The 27,010-nt window shown below is 54.9% G+C and overlaps 1 protein-coding gene across 1 annotated transcript in view; it reads right to left on the reverse strand.

Annotated features, from left to right (window-relative positions):
* TMPRSS6 (transmembrane serine protease 6) overlaps window positions 1-26,213 on the reverse strand; it is a 46,533-nt gene extending 20,320 nt beyond the window's left edge. Inside the window, exons 1-10 of the mRNA XM_054469418.2 lie at window positions 26,003-26,213; window positions 19,702-19,904; window positions 14,860-14,993; window positions 13,341-13,408; window positions 12,601-12,785; window positions 12,264-12,305; window positions 6,179-6,383; window positions 2,372-2,508; window positions 817-929; window positions 387-496 (exon numbers count right to left, since the gene is read on the reverse strand). Coding sequence (XP_054325393.2) covers window positions 387-496; window positions 817-929; window positions 2,372-2,508; window positions 6,179-6,383; window positions 12,264-12,305; window positions 12,601-12,785; window positions 13,341-13,408; window positions 14,860-14,993; window positions 19,702-19,903 — 1,196 coding nt within the window. The 5' untranslated portion in view covers window position 19,904; window positions 26,003-26,213. The remainder of the gene's footprint in view (window positions 1-386; window positions 497-816; window positions 930-2,371; window positions 2,509-6,178; window positions 6,384-12,263; window positions 12,306-12,600; window positions 12,786-13,340; window positions 13,409-14,859; window positions 14,994-19,701; window positions 19,905-26,002) is intronic.
* Window positions 26,214-27,010: the final 797 nt, after the last annotated feature.

Genomic DNA, 27,010 nt, shown 5'->3' on the forward strand with positions numbered 1-27,010 from the left:
AAGTGCCCATGAGTCCTTTGGCTCTGGAAACATTTTATTGAAGGATTGAGGGTGCCAGAGGGGGTTAAAGCACCCAAGAAGATGAGACCATTTTGCTGTAATTAGAATGAACATCCAAGGTGTCTGATGACCAAACATGTCTGAGACCTCTGGGGTAGCTAGGGGGGAAGCTGGGGCCAGGGGGGAAGCTGGGGCCAGGGCGGAAGCCGGGACAAGGACAAGGTCAAGGGCAACAGGCCCGACACCAGCCCCAGCCTCTGCTCGCTCCCCTTGCTGCCCCTCTGAGACTGGGGACTTGGGCTTCCAATGAGGGGGTCACTGTGCGGGAGGGAGGAGAGGGAGAGGGAGGGAGGAAAGGAAGCTGGAGGGAGGAGAGGAAGTGGTACCTCCTGTTCTGGATTGTCCACTGGCCCTGGGTGCACGGCAAATCATACTTCTGCCTCCGCAGTGCATAGGCATCAAACCAGAGGGCCAAGCCATAGTCCAGAGAGGGCACCTGGGAGAGAGGAGCGGGCCATCAGATGGCCCATGAGGTGTGGCCAGGTTGGTGAACCCACCTCCCTAACAACAAAGAGAAGGAAACAGAATCCCAGGTGGGGCTAAAGTCTGTCAGTCACTCAACAAACAGGCATTGCTGTGACCCACAGAGGGAGACCTCGCCCACACCCCTCTCCACCCTGGCAGGATGTGTACCCAGGGCTCAGCCTGTGGGCGCTTCAGCAGAGGCGGGACACTGCCCCCTCTCATCCCAGGTCGCCAGGGACCTGTGGTGTGCTTGGGGCAGAGGGCAGGTGGGCAGGCAGGGTGGGGTCTCACCGTGAGGTGCCAGGAGCAGTGGGTTCGGGGTGAATAGTAGCTGGGGAAGTACGGGGTGCTGAAGACGCCCTGGGAGTCCAGGCTGTTGTCCAGTGTCAGGTTCACCTCACAGGCTGGACCAGGAGAGCAGCCATTACACAGGGGTCCCCTGGCTGCACCTCCCAGCAGGCTGGCGCAGCTTGTAACCCCACCACCCCTACCACCTCTGCCAGCAAAGTGCTGTGGTTGAATGTGACTGTGTGAACCTGGGTCTCAGTCTCCTCATCTGTAAAACGGGGACAGTAATAGCACACACCTCACAGGGTAGTAGAGTGGATTAAAAAGACATAAACATTCAAACAGCCTGGCATGTAGTAAGTGCTCGATCCGTGTTAGTTATTGACATTCACAGGACAGCACTCGCCAGTTTACAAAATGTATTCATACCTGCACAGGCCTCACAGTGGCGGCTGGGGGAGAGAGAGCTGTTCCCCTTTTCCAACATGAGGTTCAGAGAAAAGGAGTGGCTTGGTTGAGGCTACACAGTGAGAGGCTGAGGGGTCCAGGGGTCAGGACAGCAGCATGCTCATCTGCCCTAGCCATCTCTCCACGGGGCCAGGGCCCTCAAAGCCCTTTGTTCCCTCCCGCCTCGAGCTTATGTCAGACTCCCAAGGGAACAGCTCTGCTACCCATTTAGCGCTCCAGTTTGGCCAGCTGGGGACCCGGGTCCATGCCAGAGAGTTTGGGGATAAACCGAGAAGAGGGCTGGGACCCTGAGTGGGAGGGAGAAGAGTGGGGAGAGGGGTGAGGGAGAAGCAGCTGCCAACACTCTGTGGCCTCCTGTCTGCCATCCTCCCCTCCCGAGCTCCAGAAATGGCAAAGTTTGGGCCTCGTGTGCGGAGCTACGGCTGGCCCAGGCCCAGGACAGCTGTCCTGTGCGGGGTGGGACGTGCCCTTCCTGGGAAGGGGGCAAGGAGGGAGGTCCCGAAGCAGGAGGAGGGTGGGGGCTGGGAGGGCAGTGGGGGACCTGCCACACCAGTGGCCGTGGCCTGGCTGTGCTGCCATCACACCTCCCCAGGCTCCCTGCGCCCTCTTGGCTGTGAGCAGACTGTCTAGGGCGGAATCCAAGGAGTTCTTAGTCCTGCTGCAAACAAACCCACGTTCCAGGCCCAGCCACTGGTGGGTGCCAAGGGGAGGGGGCAGGGAGGGGGTGAGGGGCAGAGGGGAGGGGACACAGGTCCAGGAGAGTGAGGAGGGAGGAGAGGCCGTCAGCACAGAAAAGAGAAAAGGGGAAAGAAGGAAGGAGAGAAAAAGAGGAGGGAAGCGAGGGAGCGATGCCAGAAAGACAGAGACTGCGAATGGTGGGAGGGTCAAGGAGAAGAGGGGGTGGAAGCACAAATGGCGGAAGGAAGAGGGGGGCTGGGGTGGGGAGTGGAGAGCAGCAGCAGCTTCCAGAATCTTCCCTCTCCCCATCCCATCCCCAATTTGGGCAAAAAAGGTGAGCAGTGAGCCCAGTGGAGGGCCCTGGGAGTCCACCACCACCCCTCCCCTGCCCCAGGGACCCGTGACCTCTCACCCTGGAAGACCACCGGCTGCACGGAGAGCACGAAGGGGTCGTAGTAGCTGTGCAGGCCCTTCTTCCAGACCACCGCCATGATGGCCCCCGACGCCAGAACCTCCACCACGGGCTCCTGGCGGCTGCAGCCGTACACCCTGGCAGAACAGAAAGGTGGCAAGGCTGGGCTGGGGTCTGGGAGGGGAGTGGCAGGGAGGGTGGCAGGCGGCTGCTGGGGGAGGGTGGACGGGAGTCTGGACATCTGGGTTCTGGGTCCAGGTCTGCTACCAGAGACCACTGTGTGTCTGTGGGGAGAATTCTGTGTCTCCCCGGCCCCAGAGGACAGACTGAAGGCCCTCCAAGGACCAGGCTAGCTCCTCGGGTGAGAGAGGCCAGGAGTTTCCCCAGACTTCTGGAGCTTACAGTTTGATGATGATGGCTGGCTCGAGTCCCATGCTCCTTCCCCAGATCCCTCCACCCTGTTACAGAATCATCTGTGACCCCTAGCATCCCTGGCAGGAAGACTAGACTGGCATCTGCAGGGACCACCCCTTCTGGCACCGCGACTCCTGGCTGTGTTCAAGGATGGGACAGGGAGAAGGCAGGTGTGGTCTTGTGACCCCCAGGGTGCCCCAGAAATCTACCCAGAGCTTGGCGCCTGGGAGGCTCGGAACAAATAACCGTATCTCAGACTTCTGGGCTTTTAGAAATCTGGAATGTCAGCCCTGAAAAGAATGGTGACACCGTTGAGGTCAGCTGCTTGATTTCCAGAAGGGGAAACAGGCCCTACCGGCAGTCCATGGCAGAGACAGGCCTGTGCTAGGCACTGCCTGTGATGGCTGGTACCTTCCCACATATGTAGCTGCCCGTGGTCTGCCTGTCTCAGACAGGGGTTCCCCAGCTCCCCTTCACCCTCTCACCAACCTCCACCAAACTTCCCAGTGTCAATGACAACACTCTCTGGAGTCCAGCGCATCTGATGGGTCAATTTATAAGAAACTAACGGCCCCACCTCCCTCTGAGTGGGCAACCCAATAGCCTCCCTGCCTGCCGACTGTGGGTGGGCCCCTGGGCCTTGACAGGAGGAAGGGGTGCCGCTGGAGGGATTGCGGGCACCTTGGCAAGCAAGTACCTGAGCTCCTCCAAGCACAGCCTCAAAATCGCTACACATGGCACCCGAGCAGCCTGCAGCCAGCTGGAGGCATGGTGGGCATAACCCCAAGGGTCTCCCTGGGAGGGTCTTGGTGCCCAGGGTCTGGGGATGGGGCATTTCCTCTGGCCTCTTGCCAGGGGAGGGAGGTGGCCTCCAGTAGCGGGCACCACCCCCTCACCCCCCAGGCCCTCGTCCCTTCTTCCTACCATTCCAGGTTGATCTTCCTGCTGCAGTGCCCAAGTCTCCCCAACCACGCCTGTGCCCCCCCACCCTCCCCAACAGCCACGTCCTTTTTGGCCTTACTGGCTCATCTTCCCTGGGAGGTGGGAGATACGATATTAGGATGGAAGAGACCTGGAGGTCACCTTTAATGGGGGCTTTAGCTTTCATTGTTGGGGGGTTTTATTTTATTTACCTAGCAGCAGAGCCCTTGTTGTAAATGAAATATGGAACGCAGAATCAAAGCACATGGTTGAAGCTGGGCAAGGGGCCACCTGCTCTGTCTTCCCATCACCACCAAAGTCCCCCTCACCCCCATTCCCCAGCAGGTTTCTGGGGTACAAGCTTGAGAACCCCAAATGTCTGACCTGTCATTTTAGAGCTTCTCCAAGGGTCTGGGACAAGGGAGCCACCAGGAGCCGCAGTGAGTAGGAACAGAGCTGGGCCTGGCAGTCAGGTTCCCTCCCAGGCTGAGAGGCACCTGGAGAAGCCCCAGGGGAAATCCCTAAGTGTCCCCACCCTTGTTGGACCTGGAAGTCAGATGGTGTCTGGCTTCTCTGCACTTCCCAGAGCCCTCCAGGAACTCAGCCCACGCACATGCCGCAGATCCAGGTCACACCCAGCAGGGCAGCAGGAGGGGTGACAAGGAGAGAGCAGCTCGGAGACGCCCTGGGGGAGGGGTGTGGCAAGAACCTCTGCCAGCTCACATTCAAAGACTGCGCTTGATCTGAACACACTGGTCCCATCCCTATCTGCCTGGAGGCTGTCCACCGCCCAAGTGAGACAGAAGAGGCATCAGCCTGACGCCCGGCACAAAGTAAGTGCTCAATAAACAATCGCTGAGAACTGCCCAGCCCAGAGCATCTTCCCCACCTCCTGCAGCGCTTTGTAGGCTAACACCCATCTCCCCATCCTGTGGGAGGACCAGGCTCCCAGAGGTCAAGGCCATTTCCAGTCCCTCCTCCCCACCCCCAACCACCTGCCCTCTGATCCTGATCACTTCCATACTCCACACCATATCTCATGCCCTAAAGCCCTACTCCTCTGCTCAAGAACTTTCAATAGCTCCCCACTTACCAAATATCAAAGTCCAAATGGCTCCTGGCACTCAATGCCTTTTGTGTCCCAGTCCCAGTTAGAGTATATATAATGATAACAATAATGGCTAGTGTGTAAGTGCTAGGCACTCACTATGTGTAAGGATCATGGCACAGATAGTCTGATTTAAATCCTCCAATGATCCTGCAAGGTAAGCATGATTATGAACCCACCCTCCCTGCCTCCCAGGCTTCTGGTGGGGTTTAAATGAGATACTAGATTCTCCATAGGAGGGGATGTCTTCACTGCTGGGCCCTGGTGCCTAGATCAAACGCACAGTAGGTGTGCAGTATCTATTTTGAGTGAATGAATGAATGATGTAGGTGGTACTGCTTTGCAAGTTCTAACAATGCATCAGAGCTCATGGATTAAATGTAAGAGCAGAGAGGCTCACTAGTATGTGGGGTGGGCGTGTGGGGGTGTGATGGGGAACCCCCTGCCTCCTAGCTGCGTGCCCTAAGGCAAGTTACTTTGCCTCTCAGAACTTTCAATAGCTCCCCACTTATCAAAATCCAAACGGCTCCTGTCACTCAATGCCTTTTGTGCCCCAGTCCCAGTTAGACTATATATAATGATAATAATAATGGCTAGCATTTACTGAGCACTCACTATGGGTAAGGATCATGGCACAGATAGTCTGATTTAAATACTCCAATGATCCTGCAAGGTGAGCAGGTTCTGAGAGGCAAAGTAACTTGCCTTAGGGCACACAGCTAGGAGACAGGCGGTTCCCCATCACACCCCCACACCCCCACCCCACACAGCAGTAAGCCTCTCTGCTCTTACATTTAATCCATGAGCTCTGATGCATTGCTAGAACTTGCAAAGCAGTACCACCTACATCATTCATTCATTCACTCAAAACAGATACTGCACACCTACTGTGCGTTTGATCTAGGCACCAGGGCCTGGTAGTGAAGATATCCCCTCCCATGGAGAATCTAGTATCTCATTTAAACCCCACCGGAAGCCTGGGAAGCAGAGAGGGTGAGTGTTCTGCCAGGAAGCAGTCAGGATTTAGGAATGACCCCAGAGGTTGAAAATCCGGGCTGCAGCCAGACTCTGAAACATCCCAACAAGCCACGGTGCCTCCCAGAGCTGACTTTAGGGGTCATCTAGAACAACTGCTTTGTTACAGATGGGAAAACTGAGGCTCGGGGAGGGGAAGCGCCCCCAGTACACAACCATCTCCAGCCTCCTGTCCCCTATCCCCTCTAGGCTAGCCGTCCTGTCTCCCAGATACCCAGGCCCAAGGTCCTACCCCCCCTTGTCTAAGAATGCTGTGTGTGACTTTCAACCCCCCCATCAACCACTCTCCTTTCCAGCCCTCCCTCCTGCCCTCATTCCCGCAGACTCACGAGGTGATGAGCCTTTTCTCCAGGGGCCCAGCCACGTCATACATGGCCAGTCGGTCCCGGCACTCTGCCAGCGTCCACTCAAGCCGGAGTTTGAGCATGAGGCCCTCGGGGCCCTGCAGGTGCCACAGGCAGCTGGAGGCCAGGTGGTCAGGCCCCTTCAGCCGGAGGACCTGGCCCTGGCCCACGTAGCTGTAGCGGTAACAACCTGGAGCGGGGAGAAGGGCACAGCCCCTGATTCCTGTGAGCCAGAAAGAGGGGACCCTGGGGAGCCAGGTCCCTCAAGGTCCTCCACCAGGCAGGATGGGCTGGGCAGGGGAGCCGGGTGGGGATAGCCAGACACGCTCTACCCCATCCTTCTCTTTCCCTGTCAGTATCCTCATTCATGCATTTGTTCAGTGGTTCAGTCATTCACTCATGGAATGGACACACACTGAGCTTCATGCCTTCTCAGTGCCCAGGTAAAGATCCAGTCGCTGCCTGGGGACATGGATGACAGCGGGGACAGACAGACACAGAACAGGCAAGAATAGCTCAGGAGGTGATGACTCCAAACCAGGCCTGTGGGCTGGGGGCGTCCTGGGGGTCTTCGCGTGAGCAAAGAGCCTCGGGCGAGCCAGGCAGCTTTGAGAAAAGTACACACAGGGCACGTGTATCTAGAGGACCAGCTGAAGGCAGGGAGGCCCGGCCCAGGCCATTCCCAGGATGGGCGCTGCTTTCTCCTGCGGCCATAGGGAGCCACAGAAGGTTGGGCCAGGCTGGACATGGGCTGGCTTGGACCACACACTCCTCTGGCTGCTGTGGAGACCAGCGAGGCCACAAGCAATGAGGAGGAGAAGGGATGAGGGCTTCACTTCCGGCAGAGAGAAGGGAGTGCCCTAAGGAGGAGTCTGGGAGGCTGCCCTGGGGGGAGGACATGAGCTTTGAGCTAATGATGGTGAAGCCATCAGAATAAAACAGGTGCTTATCAGCATTTGCTACAGGCCAGAAACTGAACTGAATGCCTTCCCTCACTGTCTCACTCAATGCCCACAACAACTCTACGAGATACTTTCAATGATTGTGTCCATTGCACAGACCTGAGCCAGACACATCTGGGTTTGCCCAGCCACCACCTAATCTTTCCTGGGCCTTGCTTTCCTCATCTATAGAATGGGACGATAACACCACCCTTGCAGGGCCGCCAGCAGAGGCTGTGGGATGATACACGTTTGAATGCCCAGCACAGCGCCTTGCACAGTAGGGGCTCAGTAAAGGCAGTGCCTGTTCCTCAGGTGGGTGTGAGGGAGACGGAGCAGGTAGGGCTGGGGAGAAAGGCCTGTGACTTGTCATCCTGCAGCTGGCCCCGGCTGAGGCTCAGACCTAGCCCATCTCACGGCTGCCTCACTTCACAACTGTTTCACCATCATACCCCACCCCCCTACCCCACACACCAGTGAGCCTCTGCTCTTCCATCTAATCCGTAAGTTCTGATGCACTGCTAGAATTCACAAAGCAGTACCACCTGCATCATTCATTCATTCATTCATTCATTCATTCAAAACAGTGACTGTGCACCGACTGTGTGTTCAGTCTAGGCACCAGGGTCTGGCAGTGAACATATTCTCTCCCGTAGAGCATCCAGTATCTCATTTAAACCTCACCAGAAGCCTGATGTTCTTCCAGGAGCCAGTGGGGATTTAGGAATGAACCTGGGATGTGGGAGGCAGCCTGCCGACATGAAATTATAAAACCTGAGTTTTCAGTCTATTTTCTCTGCTTTAAATCGTCTTCTTTGGAAGGCCACAGACAAGCAAAGATCCCCCTGTCAGCTTGGTCAGCCTGAGGGCAGCCCCCAAGGCTAGCGCTATCTGCTGGGCCCCCAGAGGAGAGGGTGTAGGGGGAGGGAACTGGAGAAAAGGAGGGAGGGGCACTACCCTCCCCACCTAGCCCCAACACTCATCAGCTGTGTGATGATGTCATTCTTGGCTCAAGGGTCATACAAAATCAGGCAGCAGTGGGACAGATTCGGTGTCCAGGCTGCAGTGAGCCAGTCTCTGTCCCCAAGCATTGTCTGATTAAGTCCCCCTGAGGCTCTCAGGAGTAATAACTCTGACTTACTATTGGTTGTAGATTATCAACCTCAGACTCTGTAGAGGTAGATGTTCACTAGCTCTGGGTAGTTAACTGAGTCTGGGCCAGTGGCTTAGCCATTCCGAGTTCTGTCAAATGGATGTAATAATGATCCCTGTCCTACAACCTCCTCTGGCCAGTGCTGAGGACCAGGAAGGGAACAGAGGTGAATACACTTTGCTCTGATGCTGCCACCTGTGGCTCAGCCCCTTCTCCCTGACCCCTGGCCGTGCTGACTGCAGTGGGGAGCTGACCTCCCCAGAGAGAGAACAACCATATCTGCCTAGGGAAGGGACAGGGCCTCCACCAGCAGCTGGGGAAAGATGCCAGGCACTTCCTAGGGTTTTGGGTTCTTTAAGTCTTGCTCCAAGCAGATTCTTTGCTCTTGCCACTTTAATAATTACTTTTTTTTTTTTTTTTTTTTTGCTCTTGCCACTTTAATAATTACTGTTTTGTTTTTTTGTTTTTTTGTTTTTTTTTTTAGACTAATTCCGTGGAGAGGTGTGTGCTAACCTTTTGTTAATCAGAAACACCTTCAGGGAGCCTGGCACCTCTTGGCACTGGGAGGAAGTAACTGAACATGCCTTGGGTGTTCCCCGCCCCCAGCCTTTGCCCCTGACATTCCCTCTGCCCAGGGAACCCTTTCTCCTTCTCACCCTGACAAATTCCTTCCTACCCCTATGCCCGAATTTCTTTTTCTTTCGAAAATTATTTTATTTTATTGTTGAGACAGCCTGTCACCCAGGCTGGAGTGCAGTGATGCGATCACAACAGCTCATTGCAGCCTCGGCCTCCTGAGCTCAGGTGATCCTCCCACCTTAGCCTCCCCTCCTCCAGCCCTGAGTAGCTAGGACTGCAGGTGCACACCACCATGTCCAGCTAATTTTTTTTTTTAATGGAGTTTGCTCTTGTTGCCCAGGCTAGAGTGCAATGGTGCAATCTTGGCTCACTGCAACCTCCACCTCCTGGGTTCAAGCAATTCTCCTGCCTCAGCCTCCCAAGTAGCTGGGATTACAGGCATGCGCCACCATGCCCAGCTAATTTTGTATTTTTAGTAGAGATGGGGTTTTGCCACATTGGCCAGGCTGGCCTCGAACTCCTGACCTCAGGTGATCCGCTCAACTCGGCCTCCCAAAGTGCTGGGATTACAGGCGTGAGCCACCACGCCCGGCCCATGCCCAAATCTGATGCCCCCTCCATGAAGTCTTCCAGGATCCCCCAGTCAGGAGCAACCCCTGCCTCCTATAGATCTGGGACTCTGTGTGAGGCTCTTGATTTGCCCCCTCCTCTGCTTTGGAACGAACAATTCCCTCTCTCCACTGCCTCTGGGGCCTCTATTCTCACACTGGCACTTGGTGTTATGAGAATCTGTTTATGTGTCTGTCTCCCTCATGGGGCTTGAAGCTCCTCCGAGGGCAGGGGTGAGGACACGGTCATCCTGGTGTCCTCCGCACAGGAATGGGGCCTGGCATGAAGGAAGTGCTCAGAAAGTCAACTTCAAGGATTTCAGTTGTTATCTCTGCCCCCTGAGACTCTGTGCTCTGGACATGCACTGAACCAGTCTCCTCATTCATGCTTTCGTTCATTTGTTCAATCATTCATTCATGAAACGAACACCCACCGAGCACAGATAATTACAGAACAACTGCCAGGAACATGGGGACACAGAGGCACAAGGCAACATGAGGCTATTACATAGCACTTCTATTGCAGGAGAAAAAATAACTTTCCATAGGACCTTTCCCTTTTCTTTCTTTCTTTCTTTTTTTTTTGAGATGGAATCTCACTCTGTCGCCCAGGCTGGAGTGCAGTGGCACAATCTCACCATCTCAGCTCACTGCAAGCTCCATCTCCCAGGTTCAAGTGATTCTCCTGCCTCAGCTTCCTGATTGGTTAGGACTACAGGTGCGCACCACCATGCCCAGCTAATTTTTATATTTTTAGAACAGACAGGGTTTCACCTTGTTGGCCAGGCTGGTCTCGAACTCCTGACCTCAGGTGATCTGCCTGCCTCTGCCTCCCGAAGTGCTGGGTTACAGGCATGAGCCACCATGCCTGGCTGACTTTTACATTTTTTAATGATTGAAAAAGGTCCTATGGGGCCAGGCATGGTGGCTCACACCTGTAATCCCAGCACTTTGGGAGGTGGAGGCAGGTGGATCACCTGAGGTCAGGAGTTCGAGACCAGCCTGGCCAACATGGCAAAACCTCATCTCTTCTAAAAATATACAAATTAGCCAGGCATGGTGGCAGGCGCCTGTAGTCCCAGCTACTCAGGAGGCTGAAGCAGGAGAATTGCTTGAACCTGGGAGGTGGAGGTTGCAGTGAGCTGAGATCGCGCCACTGTACTCCAGCCTGGATGACAGAGTGAGACTCTGTTATATATATATATATGTCATTCTTGGCTCATGGGCTATACAAAATCAGGCAGCAATGAACCAGATTCGGTGTCCAGGCTGCAGTGAGCCAGTCTCTGTCTCCAAGCATCGTCTGATTAAGTCCCCCGAGGCTCTCAGGAGTAATATCTCTGACTTACTATTGGTTGTAGATTATCAATCTTGAACTCTGTAGAGGTAGATGTTAACTTTCAGAAGACTATAATAAGCTGTCAATGACTTTAATTCACTAGAAAAGACAACCCCAAAGGTTTGAGTTTTCTTGCCTGGTAGGACCTTAACCAGGTTTGTATCTAACTTGGTAATCTTATTCCAGCAGTTCTCTTTTTCCATTAACGATTGATGATAGATAGATAGATAGATAGATAGATAGATAGATAGATAGATAGATATAAACAGACAGCTAGCTAGCTAGACAGACAGAGAGAGAGACAGACAGATAGATAATAGATAGACAGCTAGCTAGCTAGATAACTAGATAGACAAGCAGACAGATATCCACAGAGAGATGATAGATAGATAGATAGATAGATAGATAGATAGATAGATAGATAGACAGACAAATAGATCAGTTTCTTGCATTCTTTACCATTCCACTCGTTCCCCCATTAATCAGCTAAATAAATGTTTGACACATGGTCACTCTATCTTTGTATAAGAATCATGATTTCACCTCTTTGAAAACTACTTTGACCTCATCACCTCCATTCAACAAAGAAGCAAGCATTTGACCAGCAGGATGGGAAGAGGGGAAGGTAAAGAAAGGTATAACAAGGATTTAAACTCTGCCTCCCTCCCTGAGAAGGGGTTGAGACGCTCACCCCCACCTTGGCTCTGAGTGACAACGCTAGATAGTGTGGGAGGAATCTGAGAATTTAGGGGCCATAGAGTCCAGCAGCCAGTTGGTGCACTGCATTAGGGGCCATAGACTCCAGCAGCCAGTTGGTGCACTGCACAACTCACACAAACTACAACTTGGACAGCACCTCCTGCCTTGTGCAGCGTGGTCACTCTGCTGGTCAGCTGAAAGATTGTGGGTCCGCTTGGAGAAACGCAAGGTGACTCTAGCAATATGGCACCAGGTAGGGAGGGAGGGCTGATGAGCCTGACTGGAAAGGAAAGGAAAAGGTGGAAGGAGTGTTCTTGAATGCAATGGCACCGCTACCTCCAAAAGACCAAGTTTTAAAACCAATGTCACTGATAAACCATGAATTGGCAAGACGATTTTCTACCATCAGTGGAAACTAGCTTGTGGGCAGGTTGAAGTCAATGACAGAGGAGACTCACGTTCGTGGACCACTAAACCTGACTCATCCTCACACCCACACAGGAACGCATGCACACCCGTCTACAAGACACACACAAATACACGCATGCACAACACCACCTCCTCTCCCCCTACAGGCTGCAAGACTTGCTTGGGACACATCACTGAGTCCACCATGGCATCCCCTGGGTGACTCTTGGCCAGGGCTCCCTGCACACACGATAGAAGCCATGTGTCCCCCTGACACACAACAAAGTCAAGACAAACACCAACTCAAAAGGAAAGTGGGGAGGGGAAAAAAAAAGTAGCGTACCCAGCGTGGAATTCAGTGCAGCTATGTCTTTCACACTGGCTTCTGATAAAAGGAAATGAACAAACAAATAAACAAGAACAAAAAACAAATAAAAGAAAACACAATGAAAATAAAATTAGAGGAGACTCCTGGAGCCAGCCTTGTCTGAGATTTACCCTAAACGCCCCCACCCTGCCCTTCCGTCCTGGCTCCTTGAATGCAATGGCACTACTACCTCACCTGGGGGGCCCGCCCTGACATCACCCCAGCCCTGGCAGGCAGCCTCCCCGGGCCACACCACAGCTTGTTTCCCCCAACCTCATGAGGCCAACCCCATGTTTCCGCTCCCAGTACTGACCCAGGATCACTAGGCCCTCGGGGTCCACTTCGTATTCGGCCCTGTAGGGGACGGCAGCTGAGCTGTTGACCGTGGACAGCAGCTCCTCCACCAGCAGCGCCTGCACCACCTCGGGGCTCAGCATCGGCCGGCGGTGCTCGGGGATTTGGAGAATGAACCAGAAGAAGCAGGTGAGGGGTCCCTCCCTAAGGCAGGTAGAAGTGAGAGACGCCAGGGAAGGATTCTGAGGTCTGGCCCCAGCTCCACTCCTGCTCATGCACATCGAGCACTTTCCACATCCTAGCCATTGCTGTCCGTCTTCACGCAGAAGCCTCTAGCAACCTCTGAAGGAGGCGCTCTCATAATCCTTATTTTACAAATGAGAAAACTGAAGCACGAGAGGTGAACTTGTGCCTCATAGACTATGCCGCAAGTAGCCAAACCAGAAGTGGACGGGGCAGTCGGGCCCTGGAGCCAATGCTCTTAACCCCATCCCCCTCCAACATCGCCTCGCCTGATGGTGTCAGGCCCTTGATCAGCCATCACAGTCATTGTCTGGTGCAAACCTATCACACCCATGTTTCCATTCTACAGAAGAGCCCAATGAAGGGAGGGTGACATGCAGGAAGCCAAGTTCCCTCTCTATGCCTTAGTTTCCTCATTTGAAACATGAAGGCATTGCATCAGAAGCCTACAGAGTCCCCTCCCATTCTTTGAATCTCAGCTTCTTGCAGGAGCTGGTCGGGGCAAGGACCACTCACCCAAAGGAATAGACAGAGCTGGAGTTGTAGTAAGTTCCCAGGCGGGTGCTGGTGATGAGCTCCTTGAGCTGTGAGAAGGGAAGACAACAGCCCCTGGGACCCTCTGCAGGGCAGACAGGGCCACTTCCTACTTTGGGGTGCCCTTTGCTCCTACCAGCAGCCCCGCTCCATGCATCATTCTCCAAGGTGCACAGGCTTGATCACAGCCACACAGCACTGAGTGGCCGGGCTGGGGCACACATGAATCTCACACCCCGTCCCCTTCTTTCCCTTTCCACTACACCCCCCTCTCACCTCCACCCACACTGCCGATGACCTCTCTGCCCCTTGCCAAAAGTCACTCCTCAACTCTGAGAAACCCCTGCTCAGCTCCTGGGTCCCCTCTGCACCTCCTCCCATGGCCTGGGACAAGCCAGCAGCTCTGATGGGTAGCACAGCTGATTGGAGTTTTTGCACATCTCCAACTACAGAGCTGGTGGCAGGATTACAGGCTCTTAAGCATTTGCACAGCGTGGGAATAGTGTTCGTGTTATCTCAACTTCACTGCAACCCACAACAAATCTGCAGCCGGGTCCTGTTGTTATCACCCCTACCTCATGGAGGAGGAAACGGGCAGCCTCAGGCTGGGTCCCTCAGAAGCAGACCCTCCATTGACAAGGTGGGGCAAGTGGTTTATTTGGAGGTGATTCTGGGAAACAGTAGTTGGGAGGGAGAGACTGGAAAGTGGGCAACCAACACAGGGCCATGAATGCGGAGTGTAGAGCTGAGAGCATCTGAGCTCAGCCCAATAGGGCATCTCTGGGACACAGCCTGGAACATTCTCTGAACTATTCCCCCTGCCAGGGCCAAAGAAGCTCCAGCCACTCCAGCGCTCATGGTTCAGGGTTGCTCCTGGGAATAACTCCCAGGCACTTCTGGCCTGCCTTGCTGGGCACTGGTCCTGCAGCCTGAGAGTGGCAGGCAGTAGACCAGCCTCCGTGCAGTGAGCCACCATCCCGTAACAGAGGGGCAGGAGCGGCCACCGTCCTGTAACGGAGGGGCAGGAGCGGGCCACCGTCCTGTAACAAAGGGGCGGGAGCAGCCACTGTCCTGTAATGGAGGGGGAAGAGCGGGCCACCATCCTGTAACAGAGAGGGAGGAGTGGGCCACCATCCTATAACGGAGGGGCAGGAGTGGCCACCATCCTATAACGGAGGGGCAGGAGTGGGCCACCGTCCTGTAACGGAAGGGCAGAATTGGGCCCTCAATAGTGTCCGCTGCACTGCGGGACCTTTCCCAAGGTCATGCTCCACGCCTGGTAAGAGGCATGATCAGGATCTAATCCGAGTGAGATTGACCCAAGCGTCCACTAACTTTGCCATGACCCTCAACCTCATCTGCTTCCATGGTGCCTGGAGCAGGGCTGTGGTCCCCGTGAGTGCTCCAGATGGGTTGACCAACTGGCTCCATGTGATCAGACCCCACCCCTCTCTTTTCACCCCCACATTCCCTCCCTCTCATCCCCCAAATCCTTTCCTACCATCTTCTGGGCTTTGGCAGTTTCACTACGGAAGGCACTAGATTCCCGGCGGGTAAGATCCTGGGAGAAGTGGCGATTGAGCACGCGCAGGCTGCCTGAGTACACCTGGCTGACCGTCACCTCCGCGTTGTACCCTGCCCAGGAAGGAACCAGCAGGGTTAGTGGAGGAAGCGGGTGGGAAAGGCTCCCGTCTCTTCCATGCCTTCTCCTGCCACCCACACCCTCAGCTCAGCCCCAGTGTCTTGGGTCTCCACGGCACCATCAATGTCATCATCATCATCTTTGTCACTGCCATTGTCATCATGGTCATCTAAAGTTTATTGGATGACAAACTGGCTGCAAGGTACCAGGGAGGGAGAGGCTCCCAGATGGATGGTGTCCTACAGGTTCCCAGGGAGAGGCTGACACAGTGACCAGTCCAGGACACCCACGACATGAAGGGCAGGAAATCCACATAGGCCCAGGAGGCCAAGGTCATGGGTCAGCATCCTTCCACTCGTGAGGTCACCCAGGGATCCCACAGGTGTGTGCTAACCACCTACTACATGGGGTATGCCAGTTAACCAAGACAGATGTGTCTCCCCTCGTGAAGCTGACAGTGGTGGGTAAGAAAGGTGTGGCTCTGGCAACCACACAGCATGTGGCATCCGTCTGTGGGCAGTGCCATCAGGGAGCAGTGCCATCTGTGGGCAGTGCCATCAGGGAGCAGTGCCACACGGTGCTGTTGAGGGGACGTGACAAGGACACTCAGCCTGGGCCAGAGTGGAGTGGCTCTCCAGCTGAGATGTAGGGATGGGGAAGCTGTAAATTGGTAGGAGAAGAGGGAGGGAAGTACCTTCAAGCAGAGGGAGCAGCATGAGGCACAGGGCTGGTAGCACGGGGACCATGGTGAGGACCCAGGCTGAAAGCCTTTTTGGCTGGAGCAGTCAGAGACAGGGAGGAGCAGCAAGGAGCTGGGGCCTCGGCAGGGCAGGGCCCATTGGGTCTTTACCCGATGAACAAGGGAAACCGTGAAAGGTTTAAAATCAGGAATGATGTCATCAGACTTCTGTTTTACAAAGACTATTTTGGCTGAAGTGAAGAGGGTAGACTCATAGCCCTGGTTTACACCCCTATTCATTCACTCAACAAATACTTCCTGAGAGTCTGCTATGTGTAGGAACTGAGCCAAAGCTCTTGGGACTATATGAGCAAAACAACGAACAGAACAATCAAGAAAAAACTGCCCTTCATAGCTTGCAGACTAGCAAGGAATCAGACGGTAAACCACACATCGTGTATAACAGGTTAGACGTGGTCAGTGCGGTGGAAATCAGGGCATGGGGCGGGCTGCAATATGGAGGTCAGGGAACAAGGTGATGTACATCTGTGGAAAGAATGTCCCCAGGCGGGGGCAAGTGCAAAGGCCTGGTGTGTTTCAGGAGCAGCAAAGAGTGAGCAACAGGACAGCAGGAGGGTATGAGATGGGGAAGGGGAGAGGCCGGGTAGGGTTTGCCAGGCCTGGGAGGACTCGGGCTTTCACCCTGGGTAAGATGGGAGGAATGGGAGGTGCTTTTTTTTGTTTTGTTTTGTTTTTGAGAGAGTTTTGCTCTTGTTGCCTAGCTTGGAGTGCAAGGGCTTGATCTCGGCTCACCACAACCTCTGCCTTCAGGGTTCAAGCGATTCTCCTGCCTCAGCCTCCCGAGTAGCTGGGATTACAGGCATGCACCACCACGCCCGGTTAATTTTGTATTTTTAGTAGAGACAGGGTTTCTGCATGTTGGTCAGGCTGGTCTCGAACTCCCGACCTCAGGTGATCCATCTGCTTCGGCCTCCCAGAGTGCTGGGATTATGGGTGTGAGCCATGCGCCTGGCCCCATGCGAGGGTTTAAGCACCGAAGTTAGAGGATTTGGTTTGCTTTATCAAATGGCACCTCTGCTGTTATGTTGAGAAAGGCTCTAAGGAGGCAGGGCAGAGGCAGGGAGAGCATCAAGGACACGCCTGCAGGGCTCCAGGGGAGAGATGTCCAGGGGGACAGAGTCTGGCCCCAGCTGTGGCAGAGGAGAGGGTGGGAAGTGATTGGCATCAGCCGCTTTTGATGTATTTTGGAGTAGAGATGACCAGGTTTGCTGGCAAAGTGGGGCTGGGGTGGAAAAGAAAGAAAGGAGTAAGGGGAAGGTGCCAGAAAGAAGACATGGTCTTGGACTGGGATGTGGGAGGTACAGGTCTGGGGAAAATTATGCAGAGACCTCATGGTCTGAACGCCTGGGGTCCGAGATGCTCCTTAGACATGTAAGAGGAAGAGCAGAGGCAGCTCTAGAGTCAAGCTCAAGGGAGAGGCCCAGGCTAGAAATGCAAATGTGGGTGTTATCAGGGTATAAAGGGCACTTGAAGCTAAGGGTAACAGATGAGATCACAAAAGAAGTGGGTGGAGAGAGAAAGGAGAGCCCCCCCCCCCCCCCATCAGCAGGGACACAGAAAAAGCAACCCGCTGAGCAGAAAGGACCCGGTGGCAGCCCAAAGTCTAGGGAGGAAAGGGCTTCTGGAGGTGGGGGTGAGCCCCCGGGTCAAGTGCAATGACGACTGAGAAGTGGACGTTGGATTTAGCAACCTGGCATGTTGGCGAGCTTGACAATGGCCATTGGAGTTGGGGGGCAGAGGGAGCCAGGTTGGAAAGGGCACAGAGAGACTGGGTATATGGATTGACAGCTCCTTCAAGGAGCAGAGAAATGGGGGAGGCACCCCAAGGGACATTGACAGACGCTGCTGCTGGGGGAGAGAGGGCGTCCTTGCTGGTGCTGGGCCATTTTATGGGCAGAGGGGGTTGGATCGGGGTCCCAGGAGGAGTACATGTGATGCAGCCGGGAGGGCAGGTGGGCCAACATATATGAGGCTTCTCTTCTAAGCTGTTTTGTTTTCTCACTGAAGCAGGAGACAGGGGCAGGCGGGTGCTGGGGGCTTGAGAACACATAAAACTCCTGCCTGGGAGAGCAGGAAAGGGAAAGGACCCGGGAAATATGGTTGGTGGTATTAAGGGTCCTGCTACCATCCTTCTTAGGAAGCCGGCCACACCCTCTCCTCGGGCCAGGCCGTCCTCCTCGCTTGGGGCCTGTCCTGCTCCAGTGTCACTGGTCACTTGTGCACCTCCTCTTCCAGAAAGGGCAGGGCGTGTCTCTGATCCACCTCCTTGCCCAGCGCCCAGTCCCAGGAGCACAGCCTGGTCAAGGCGGGAGGAGTCTTTCAAACAGCTCCCGAAGTGCCTCCTTCAACCCTTAATCCCTCTGTGGGGAGTTGGCTTCCCCCAGCAGAGGCTTGGGAGCACTCACCCCTTGGGTCCTCAGCCCCATGGAGCACCTCTCCTGGGGTGGGGGTGATTTACCCCAGGAGCATAATCAGGGGGAATTAAACTCCTCTGCAAAGAGAAATAATTGGCAGGTGAGTTCCTGGCCCTCCAGCCCAGTGCCCCGTGGTTTACCCTGTAGACTCATTAGCCCGCTACCTGAGGAGGCCCCCACAGCCCTGTGCTATCTGGGGCACTGGCTTCCTGCCGGTGGTGAAATGCACATGGCGTCTACTGCCTGCATTGCTCAACTCTGGGTAGAATCACTGTAAGTCATTGCAAGCAGGCCCGTGTCAGACCTGGGGTTCCCAATAGCGTCACTCCCAGATGCTGGTTCCAGACACTCCCAACCCTGACCCCCTTGGATCTAGGCCTACGTGGATTTCTCTCCACTGCTACAAAGTTGGTCCCCAGGTTGCTTTCAACAGGCCTGGAATTCCACCAGGAGATTCAGCCAGTAAGAGCACTAGCTATCCTTTGCAGGATGTTTAATGGGATGCTTCTGATCACGCAGGCAGCTGGGTTGTCCCTTCCGTGGCTTCCCAGCCCTCAGCTTCCTCTGTCCCAGCACATGCTATGCTTTAGCAAAAGTGTCAGGTCTGATGCCTTGGCTAAATCACAAGGACAGGGACTATCCCCAGAACCTGGCACACAGGAGGTGCTTGGCACTGAGTAAATGAACGAATGAATGGATCTTCTACGGTGTACAGTGTAGAGGCACAGTCTAATTTAGTCTCTCCATTACTTCCCACTGTCAAAGGCAGAAGGAAGAGGAGAGACTCCATCGATCTTAGAGAAAGATAATAGATGCTCAAGAGCATTCATTCAATGAATGAATGAATGAACAGAGGCCTGGATGAATGGGCCCAGAGCACAGGCCAATTGCTCCCTGGGCACCAGGGGACTGACTGAGGGCTGTGACATCAGGGAGGGGCCGGCCATAATTAAGGACATGGCAGAGGGCCCCAAGGCTGGCTGCTCTCCAGCTGCCTGCTCCGTCCCCCATTCATGCTGGACCCTGAAAACCCAGAGGGGATAGAGCTGTGGTCCCCACCCTAGAGGAGAACCCAGGCTGGGCTCAAGTGAGCAGGGGCACTAATTTGTACCAGGCACCATCAGTGCCTCTGGGCCTCCTTCTTTAGGGCTGGGTTGGCTCCAAGCCTCAGGGGCAACCCAGGAGGACTATAGTCAAGGGAAGGCAACGTTTACACTCTGTGGGCTGGTTGGCTCACAAGAACTGGGTGCTAGGAGAGCCCACTTTCCCCACCTGGTGGGGAGCTTTGGGGCACTTTGCCCAAGCAGGAAGCAGACCTGAGCCATAGGACCTGGAGCCAGGGTCTGACAGCATCTCCAGCTGGCAGGACAGGGAGGGAGACGCAGAAAGCAGAAGTGACTTGCCCAAGGTCACACAGCAACATGCTAAGCATGGCTGAGCCTGGAACCCAGTTCTGTCCTGCTGTGCCTGCTACAGTCACCCCAAGTCCTCCCCAGGTGCCTCTCCCAGGCGGTCCCACGACGTTACCTAGGAAATACCAGAGTAGCACCCCCACCGAAGCCAGCACAACCAGGGCCAGCAGCACAAACAGGGGCACCAGGCGGAGGTAGCCCTGGGCTTTTCTCTTGGAGTCCTCATGGGCCTTGAACATCCCCTCCGGCTCCGCTTCCTCGCCATCACCTCCGTCCCCCTGCCCGCCAGCCACCTGGGGGGCCTTGGCCATGGGCATCCTGCCAGGGAAACAGACCGAAGTTGGAAACAGCCTCACATTTGCAAGGGAGCCTCTGCTGAGCACCGGTGGGGCACAGGAGCAGGACTTCCCTGCCTTTTGGAGTGGAAGAGTAACAACATCAGGCGGCAGTGACTGGAAGTGGGTGCCGAGACAGCTCGCAGAGGAGGGAAGCGCATCTCAGGTCAGCTCTCACCAGAGGGCAGGCCCCAGAGCTGGACTGGACTGGGTCTGGCTCAAGAACCCCACCTTTGCTTCCCACTGGCTTCCCTATGGTCAGAGGACAGATGGAGGTCTCAGTACCTAAACACCCACCTCCCTAGAGGCTGCACCCACAGACAGAACTGAAGTACATGGGATGCAGACTTCTGTAGACATCCGACCTCTTGCCCTCATTTCCCTTCCACACAAGGAATGCTGTTTCTTGCTCCTGGTTCTGGTTCACAGAGCTTCCACCACGCCCACACAGTGTATGCACTTAGCCCCTGCCCCAGAATCCCCTGAGCTGGCACTGCCCTGGGCCAGGGACCTGCCTTCCTTCACAGAGTACCATCTCTCTCACCTTTCTACTCTCAAAGTCTCGCAGCAAAGGAAGGGAACAAAAACTAATATTCATTTCGTGCCCTCATGAGACATTTCACACTTAATTTTCAGGTCACCCAGGGATATGGAACCATTGTCCCATGTTTTCTTCCTCAAGCCCACACCACGTGGGTACTTCACCTGCATTATCTCACTTAATCCTCCAGTTCTGCACACATTGAACAGATAAGGAAACTGAGACCCAGAGTGTTCTAGCAATAACTCAGTCTAGGGCTTTTCCTAGCCCCATTTTCCCAATGTGATTTGAATACCTGACATTCACTCCCAGACGCATTTTACAGATAAAAAAATGCTGAAGCCCAGAGAGGCTAAGCCACTTGCCCAAGGTCACACAGCAGGGAAGTGGCAGTTGAGTCTGCATGTCTGACTCCCTGCTTTTTCCACGAATCTAAGATGCCTCCCATAAATGAGCTGTTAATTAACAAATCATGATTAAATAGCAACTGAATGTCATCCCTCTCCATGCTCCAGGGTTCCAACTCTATTTTGAGACCCTTTCAAGCAAACATCCCAATGTATTTGGCCTTTCAGGCAGGTTTCCCCACAGTACAGAGAAAGCTTTGACCCACCCACCAGGAGAGCAAGGGCTCCAGACTACGGCAAAGTTCATCTCCTCTTACTATATCCATAAATACTGTGTAGCTTTAAAATGCACCCCAGGGCCGGGTGCCGTGGCTCACACCTGTAATCCCAACACTTTGGGAGGCTGAGGCGAGTGGATCACCTGAGGTCAGGAGTTCGAGATCAGCCTGGCCAATATGGTGAAACCCTGTCACTATGAAAAATACAAAAATTAGCCGGCCGTGGTGGTGGGCACCTGTAATCCCAGCTACTCGGGAGGCTGAGGCAGGAGAATCACTTGAACCTGGGCAGGGGAGGTTGCAGTGAGCTGAGATCATGCCACTGTACTCCAGCCTGGGTGACAGAGCAAGACTCTGCTCGAAAAAAAAAAAAAACATAAAAAAAAAAATAAAATGCACCCCAGATGCAGGTGGGGGCTTCCTTTGGGCTGTGTCTTGGGGTTTTACACAGTGGGTTTCCAAAAATGGGGCTCTTTAGTAATGCTCAAAGTCCTCCCAGGTGGATGTGAAGGGCCCTGGCCCTTCTCCCAGCTTCCTGGCTCCCTCCAGCTCCCCTTGGCATCCTTCCCAGCTAAGGGTCTTTGGTGTTCAGCCACAGTGACTCTGTTGAGCAGCCCCCATCAGATACAAGGAAGGGAGGGACTGCAGGGGACCCTCACTGGGCATGACATCCCCCTCCACAACTAAGCTAGGATATTCCTGCATGTGGAGTGGGCCCTGCTGGCTTTTATTGGGCTAAGGCCGGGGAATGGTAAATGGTAAATGGTAAATGGTAAATGTCCAGCAATGGGTGGGACAGCCCCGCCCACTTCCTCAAATGTTCACAGCATCCCTGGTGAGAAACAGGCAAGAAACAGACCAGTAACAGGGCACTGAGACTCTTGCATGAGGCTACATGGCAGGTTTGAGTCCCCAGCGCAGAGCTGCCTGTCTGTCCTGGGCTGGCCACCTGTGACTGAGGTGGCTGTCCTCAAAATCTGAGAAGGTTTGCTGGATTGGGAAGATCCCAGGTGATGGGCTGGCTCCTTGCCCTCCTTTCAATCCCTCGTCCCCTCCCTCTGCCAGAGGAGGACGCCATACTCCCGTTGCACCCCTTTTGTTTAAGGGACAGGATCTCACTCTGTCACCCAGGCTGGAGTATAGTAGCACAATCATAGCTCACTCCAGCCTCCAACTCCTGGGCTCGAGTGATCCTCCCACCTCAGCCTCCCAAGTAGCTGGGACTACAGGTGCACCAGCACGCCTGGCTAATTTTTTAGTTTTATTTTTTGTAGAGACCAGGTCTCAAATACCTGGCCTCAAGCGATCCTCTCACCTTGGCCTCCTGAAGTGTTGAGATTACAGATGTGAGCTACCATACCTGGCCCTGTTTTACTCTTGAGTCTGGATCACCAAGGAGCTATTTTGGGATGACTCATAGAGCCATGGGGACTCGGGGGCATAGAGGTGATAACAGGTGACATTTATTTCAATTGTCTCTGTTGCTTTATGTGCACTTTCTCATGTAAGCCTTACACAGATCCTGTGGGGACAGGTACTCCAATCACTCCTACTTTACAGATGGGAAAGTCAAGGCACAGAGAGGTTGAACAGCTTGGCTAATGTCACACAGCTGGTCAGCAGCAGAGCCAGGCTGCAAAGTCAAGCAGATTGACTTCAGAGTGACGCCCTGACCACTGAGCCCTACTACCTCTCAGATAATCAGTGTAAAGAGAGGGAAACTGAGGCTTGGAGCAGGTCGTGGGTCCATTAGAGGAGGCCTGAAGAGGGGCAGCTCATGGTGGGGTGCTTGGTGGGCCTCCCATCCCCTCTCATCCTCCAAGCCAGGCCTCCTTCTCTATGCAGATTTTGCCTCCCTCTAAATGCCCCTCGCATCCATCTGGGAGGACTTTGAGCAGCACAGAGAGGCTCATTTTCAGGAAACCCTCTGTAAAAACCCAAGCCATGGTCCACATGGCGGTAGTGGGAAATTAATTCCCCCGGGCTCATCATAACTTCCCACCCAGACTCCTGGGGCGGCCTCCTCACTAGGTCCCCTGCCTCCATTGCGTCTTCCAGCGCACCCTCCCTCCCCAGCTCAATCGCTCACCCGCTCAGGATCCTTTCACAGCTCCCAGCCACTTATCACCCAAACCTCTTGCTGCGGCACCCAAGACCCTCCATGGCCAGGCTGCTGTCCACCCTCCTCGTGGCTATAAATTCCATCATGCACATGGTACACTAGGCCCACGAGACCCTGCCTTTGTGCAGCTGAGTCCCCCTGCCTGCACTGTGGGGAACTCTTACCAAGCCACCTGCCGGGCACTGGGTTCTGGGCCTCTGGCTAGTTAAGCTGCCCCTTCCCCTGGGCAGCCCTTGATCAGATCAAGAATATGCCTTGGCTTTGGGTCTTGCCTCTGTTCCCTACAGAACAGGCAGGGCCGGCATCTTGCTCACCTCTGGGGTTCCCCATGGAACGCCACACAGCCCGTCACATGAGTGAAGGATCAGAAAGAATGAATGAAACCGCCGAGTCTCTAGGCCCCTGGTACAGGGCTCTCTCTCTATCTTGCTGCCTCCAAGAAGGAGGACTTGTGAGGCCTGGCACTGGGACATGGACAATGGTGTGGGCCTGTGGGGTCCCGGGTTCAATGCTCAGTCACCCTATCTTTGTCTAGCACCTGCTTGGTGCCAGGCTCTGTGGTGGTGACAGGGTGGCACATGGTGACTCTAAGAGACCCCATTCCCATCCTCTTGGGTTTCCTGCCCAGCAGGAGGAGAGGCAGTGGACAGTTGTGAAGATGACGGTTCCACTCTTGTCTTTACTATCATATAATACAACGGCTCCCCCGTTCTCAGGGTCCAGCACCTTTGGAAAAGCCTGTGGCCCTACCTTCCAAATGCCCCCCAAACTCAGCCCCTTCTTGGCCCTCCATGACTCCACCATCATCCAGGCCACCATCATCTATCACCTCGACTCCTGCAATAGCCAGTCACCCGCCCCCCACCGCCCAGTGAGTTCTCACACAATGGCCACTGCGTGTTGTCACCATGTGCCCTGTCCACGAGCCTCGCACGGCTTCCATCCACCTAGAACACAGTCCCAAAAGGCCCGGGGCCTCAGTTTTCCTGTCCTTTTTGCTGAATGGGAGGTTTGCTCCTTGCTGAGCCTGGGATGTTTTCCTTTCTGCTGGCCTCGCGGCTCCCTCCTTTACCTCCTCCAAAGGGTCAGATGTCACCTCTGCAGAGAGGCCTTCCCTGGGCACTCCCCTGTCTCTCCTGCATTTTTCTTTATAGCAATTACTGAGGCCTAAATTGCCTGATATGCAAATATATCATTTATCTGCCTCCTCCCTGTCTGTAAGCGGCATGAGGGCAGAGTCTGGTACTCAGCGGACACTCAGTAATTGTTGAACGAATGAATGACAAGGTCCCAGCTCCTTCCTCCCCACAGAAGTCCAAAGTGCTGTGTGCATATGTGGCCTGGCCAACTTCTCCTGCCTCCTTTTTTCCCACCCTCTCTTTTCCCCGTTGCACCCCAAGGACACTGGACTTCCCTTGGTAAGAAATTGTAACAATGGGATGGTAGCAAACATTTACGGATTAAGAGCAGCCGGCCAGCACCAAGAGCCCTCCTGGACCTTGAGCCCTGTCAGTGCTTGTTCATGGCCAGGCGTCCCCACACTCTTCCTTCTGCCTGGGCCCCCACCTCCCAACCTGGCCAGCTCTTATGCAGCCCCTGTCACCTCAACTCAGACCTCACTTCTTCGCAGCTCTCCCAGAGTGCCCTAGAAGGGGCGGCTGCCCCTCGCGATGTGCAGCTCACCTGTGGGCACTCTCTCTGCCCCTCACATTGAGCTCCTGGAAGCGGGGACTGTGCTCCAATTGCCAAAAGGGGCCTGAAGCAGTCCCCCAGCTCTGAGCACCTGAACCCCACCCTGGCACCTGCTCCTCACTCCCTCCTGCCCTCTGGCCATTGGAGGGTCTCTAGTCTGCCTGCTGGAGGCCAAGCTCCTTGGGGCGGGGCCACGACTCCCCTGGCAACGCAGATCCAGATCCAACCACTGCGTGTGAACTCCTACCATGTGCCAGCCCTGTGCTGGGCGGTGCTGCAAACTCCACTGCAGCCTCCAACAGCCTGGGGTGCATACTTTGCTGACTCTATTTAATGGCTGGGGAAACTGAGGTAGAGAGAGGTAACATGACTTACCCGAGGTCCCTCTGCCAGGGCAGAGCAGAGCAGAGCAGGGACTCTGGGCTAGGGCCATAGGGGCATCTTTCAGTGAAGACATTAGGCCCTAGAGTCCTGAGAGTGTGGGGGACTGGGTAGAGGTCCCTTCCACACACATAAACACACTCACAGACCCACAGATGTACACAGATGGAGACACGCGGAGGGATATACACACATCTATTCATGACACAAAAATTCATAGATGCACGCCCTTCCTACACAGACACACACACGAACACACACACACATACATGCCAACTCTGAGCCTGTGAGCCCGGGGTCCTGTGCTTAAGTCAGTACACAGGTGCAGTGTGGGGCTCTGGGCCTGTCTCCTACACCAGAAGGCCCAGGTGGGGTAGCAGGTATGGAGGGGGCAAAATGTCCAGTCCTGCGAGGCAGGGGTAGAGTGGCCTCTCCCTTCCTCCTGTCCCTGCCACCTGAATCCCAGGCCACCAACCACCCAGCACTGATGCTGTGCCTGTCCACCTGGTGTCACCCTGCGTGGTCCCTCCCCTCCCCAGCTCTGTGGGCCCCTCACCTTCTGCTCACTGATCACCCTCTGGCCGATGAGGCCCTGCAGGCCTGGCCTCAGAGCAGGGTAGGTGACTCCGGCCCCAGGGAGCCAGGCCCAGCTCTTAGGGTGGACACTGTCACTAGGTCATTTATAGATCCCGGTCCCCTGTCCTGGAGGCCCCCGCTTACCTTTGGGAGTGGCGGATAGGTGCCGGGCCTGCACGCAGGCCTCAGGAGCCTTTGTTTGTCCAGGCCAAGGCCTCCCCACCCCCACCCGGCCAGCCCAGGCTGGATCAATGGCCGAGAGCCATGACCAGGGTATCTGGCCCTTGTCCCCTGTGGCCTGTGGTCCCAGGCTCCATGGGACTCCTCCTGCTGGGTCCGGGACGGCACTGTGACTGAGTACAGGTAAACAGGCAGGAGGTAGGAGAAGGCAGTGCCTGCCCCGCCCCATCTTCCCCCACCCCCGCATGGGCACCCCAGAGGCTGGCAGGCAGGTGCGGGAGACCTGAGCTCTCCCCCGAGGCCCGTTGCCTGGTGACATGCCTGCCTGGTTACAGCCCCTGGTCCCCGAGAGCATGAGGTAGGGGTGGCCAAGGACTGGGGACTATGCAGAGGCCGGTGCAGGTGAGTGCAGGGGCTCACACGGGTAAGTCCAGGTGTTTACCTGGATAGGCGAGACTAAAGGAGCTGCTGGCCTGAGAGAGAGAAAAGGAGGCTGGGCCCATATACTCTGGGGACTGGAGAGGAGAAAAGGGAGGCAGGGGTGGGGTTTGATGCTATTTTCTGTTTAGCTGGGAATTATTTGAATTCCTACCTCGTTCTATTTTTTTTTTTTTTTTTTGAGATGGAGTCTCACTCCGTCACCCAGGCTAGAGTGCAGTGGTGTGATTTCGGCTCACTGCAACCTCCGCCTCCCGGGTTCAAGCAATTCTCCTGCCTCAGCTTCCTGAGTAGCTGGGATTACAGCGCCCACCACCATGCCCGGCTAATTTTTATATTTTTAGAACAGATGGGGTTTCACCATGTTGGCCAGGCTGGTCTCGAACTCCTGACCTCAAGTGATTCCACCCACCTCGACCTCCCAAAATGCTGGCATTACAGGCATGAGCAACCGCATGCAGCATGAATTCCTACCTGGTTCCGTAGCCCTGTGCTGTCCGTGACAGTAGCCGCTGGTCACCCGTGGCTCGAGTC

The sequence above is a fragment of the Pongo pygmaeus genome, chromosome 23 (genome assembly GCF_028885625.2).
Source record: "Pongo pygmaeus isolate AG05252 chromosome 23, NHGRI_mPonPyg2-v2.0_pri, whole genome shotgun sequence".
NCBI lineage: Eukaryota > Metazoa > Chordata > Mammalia > Primates > Hominidae > Pongo > Pongo pygmaeus.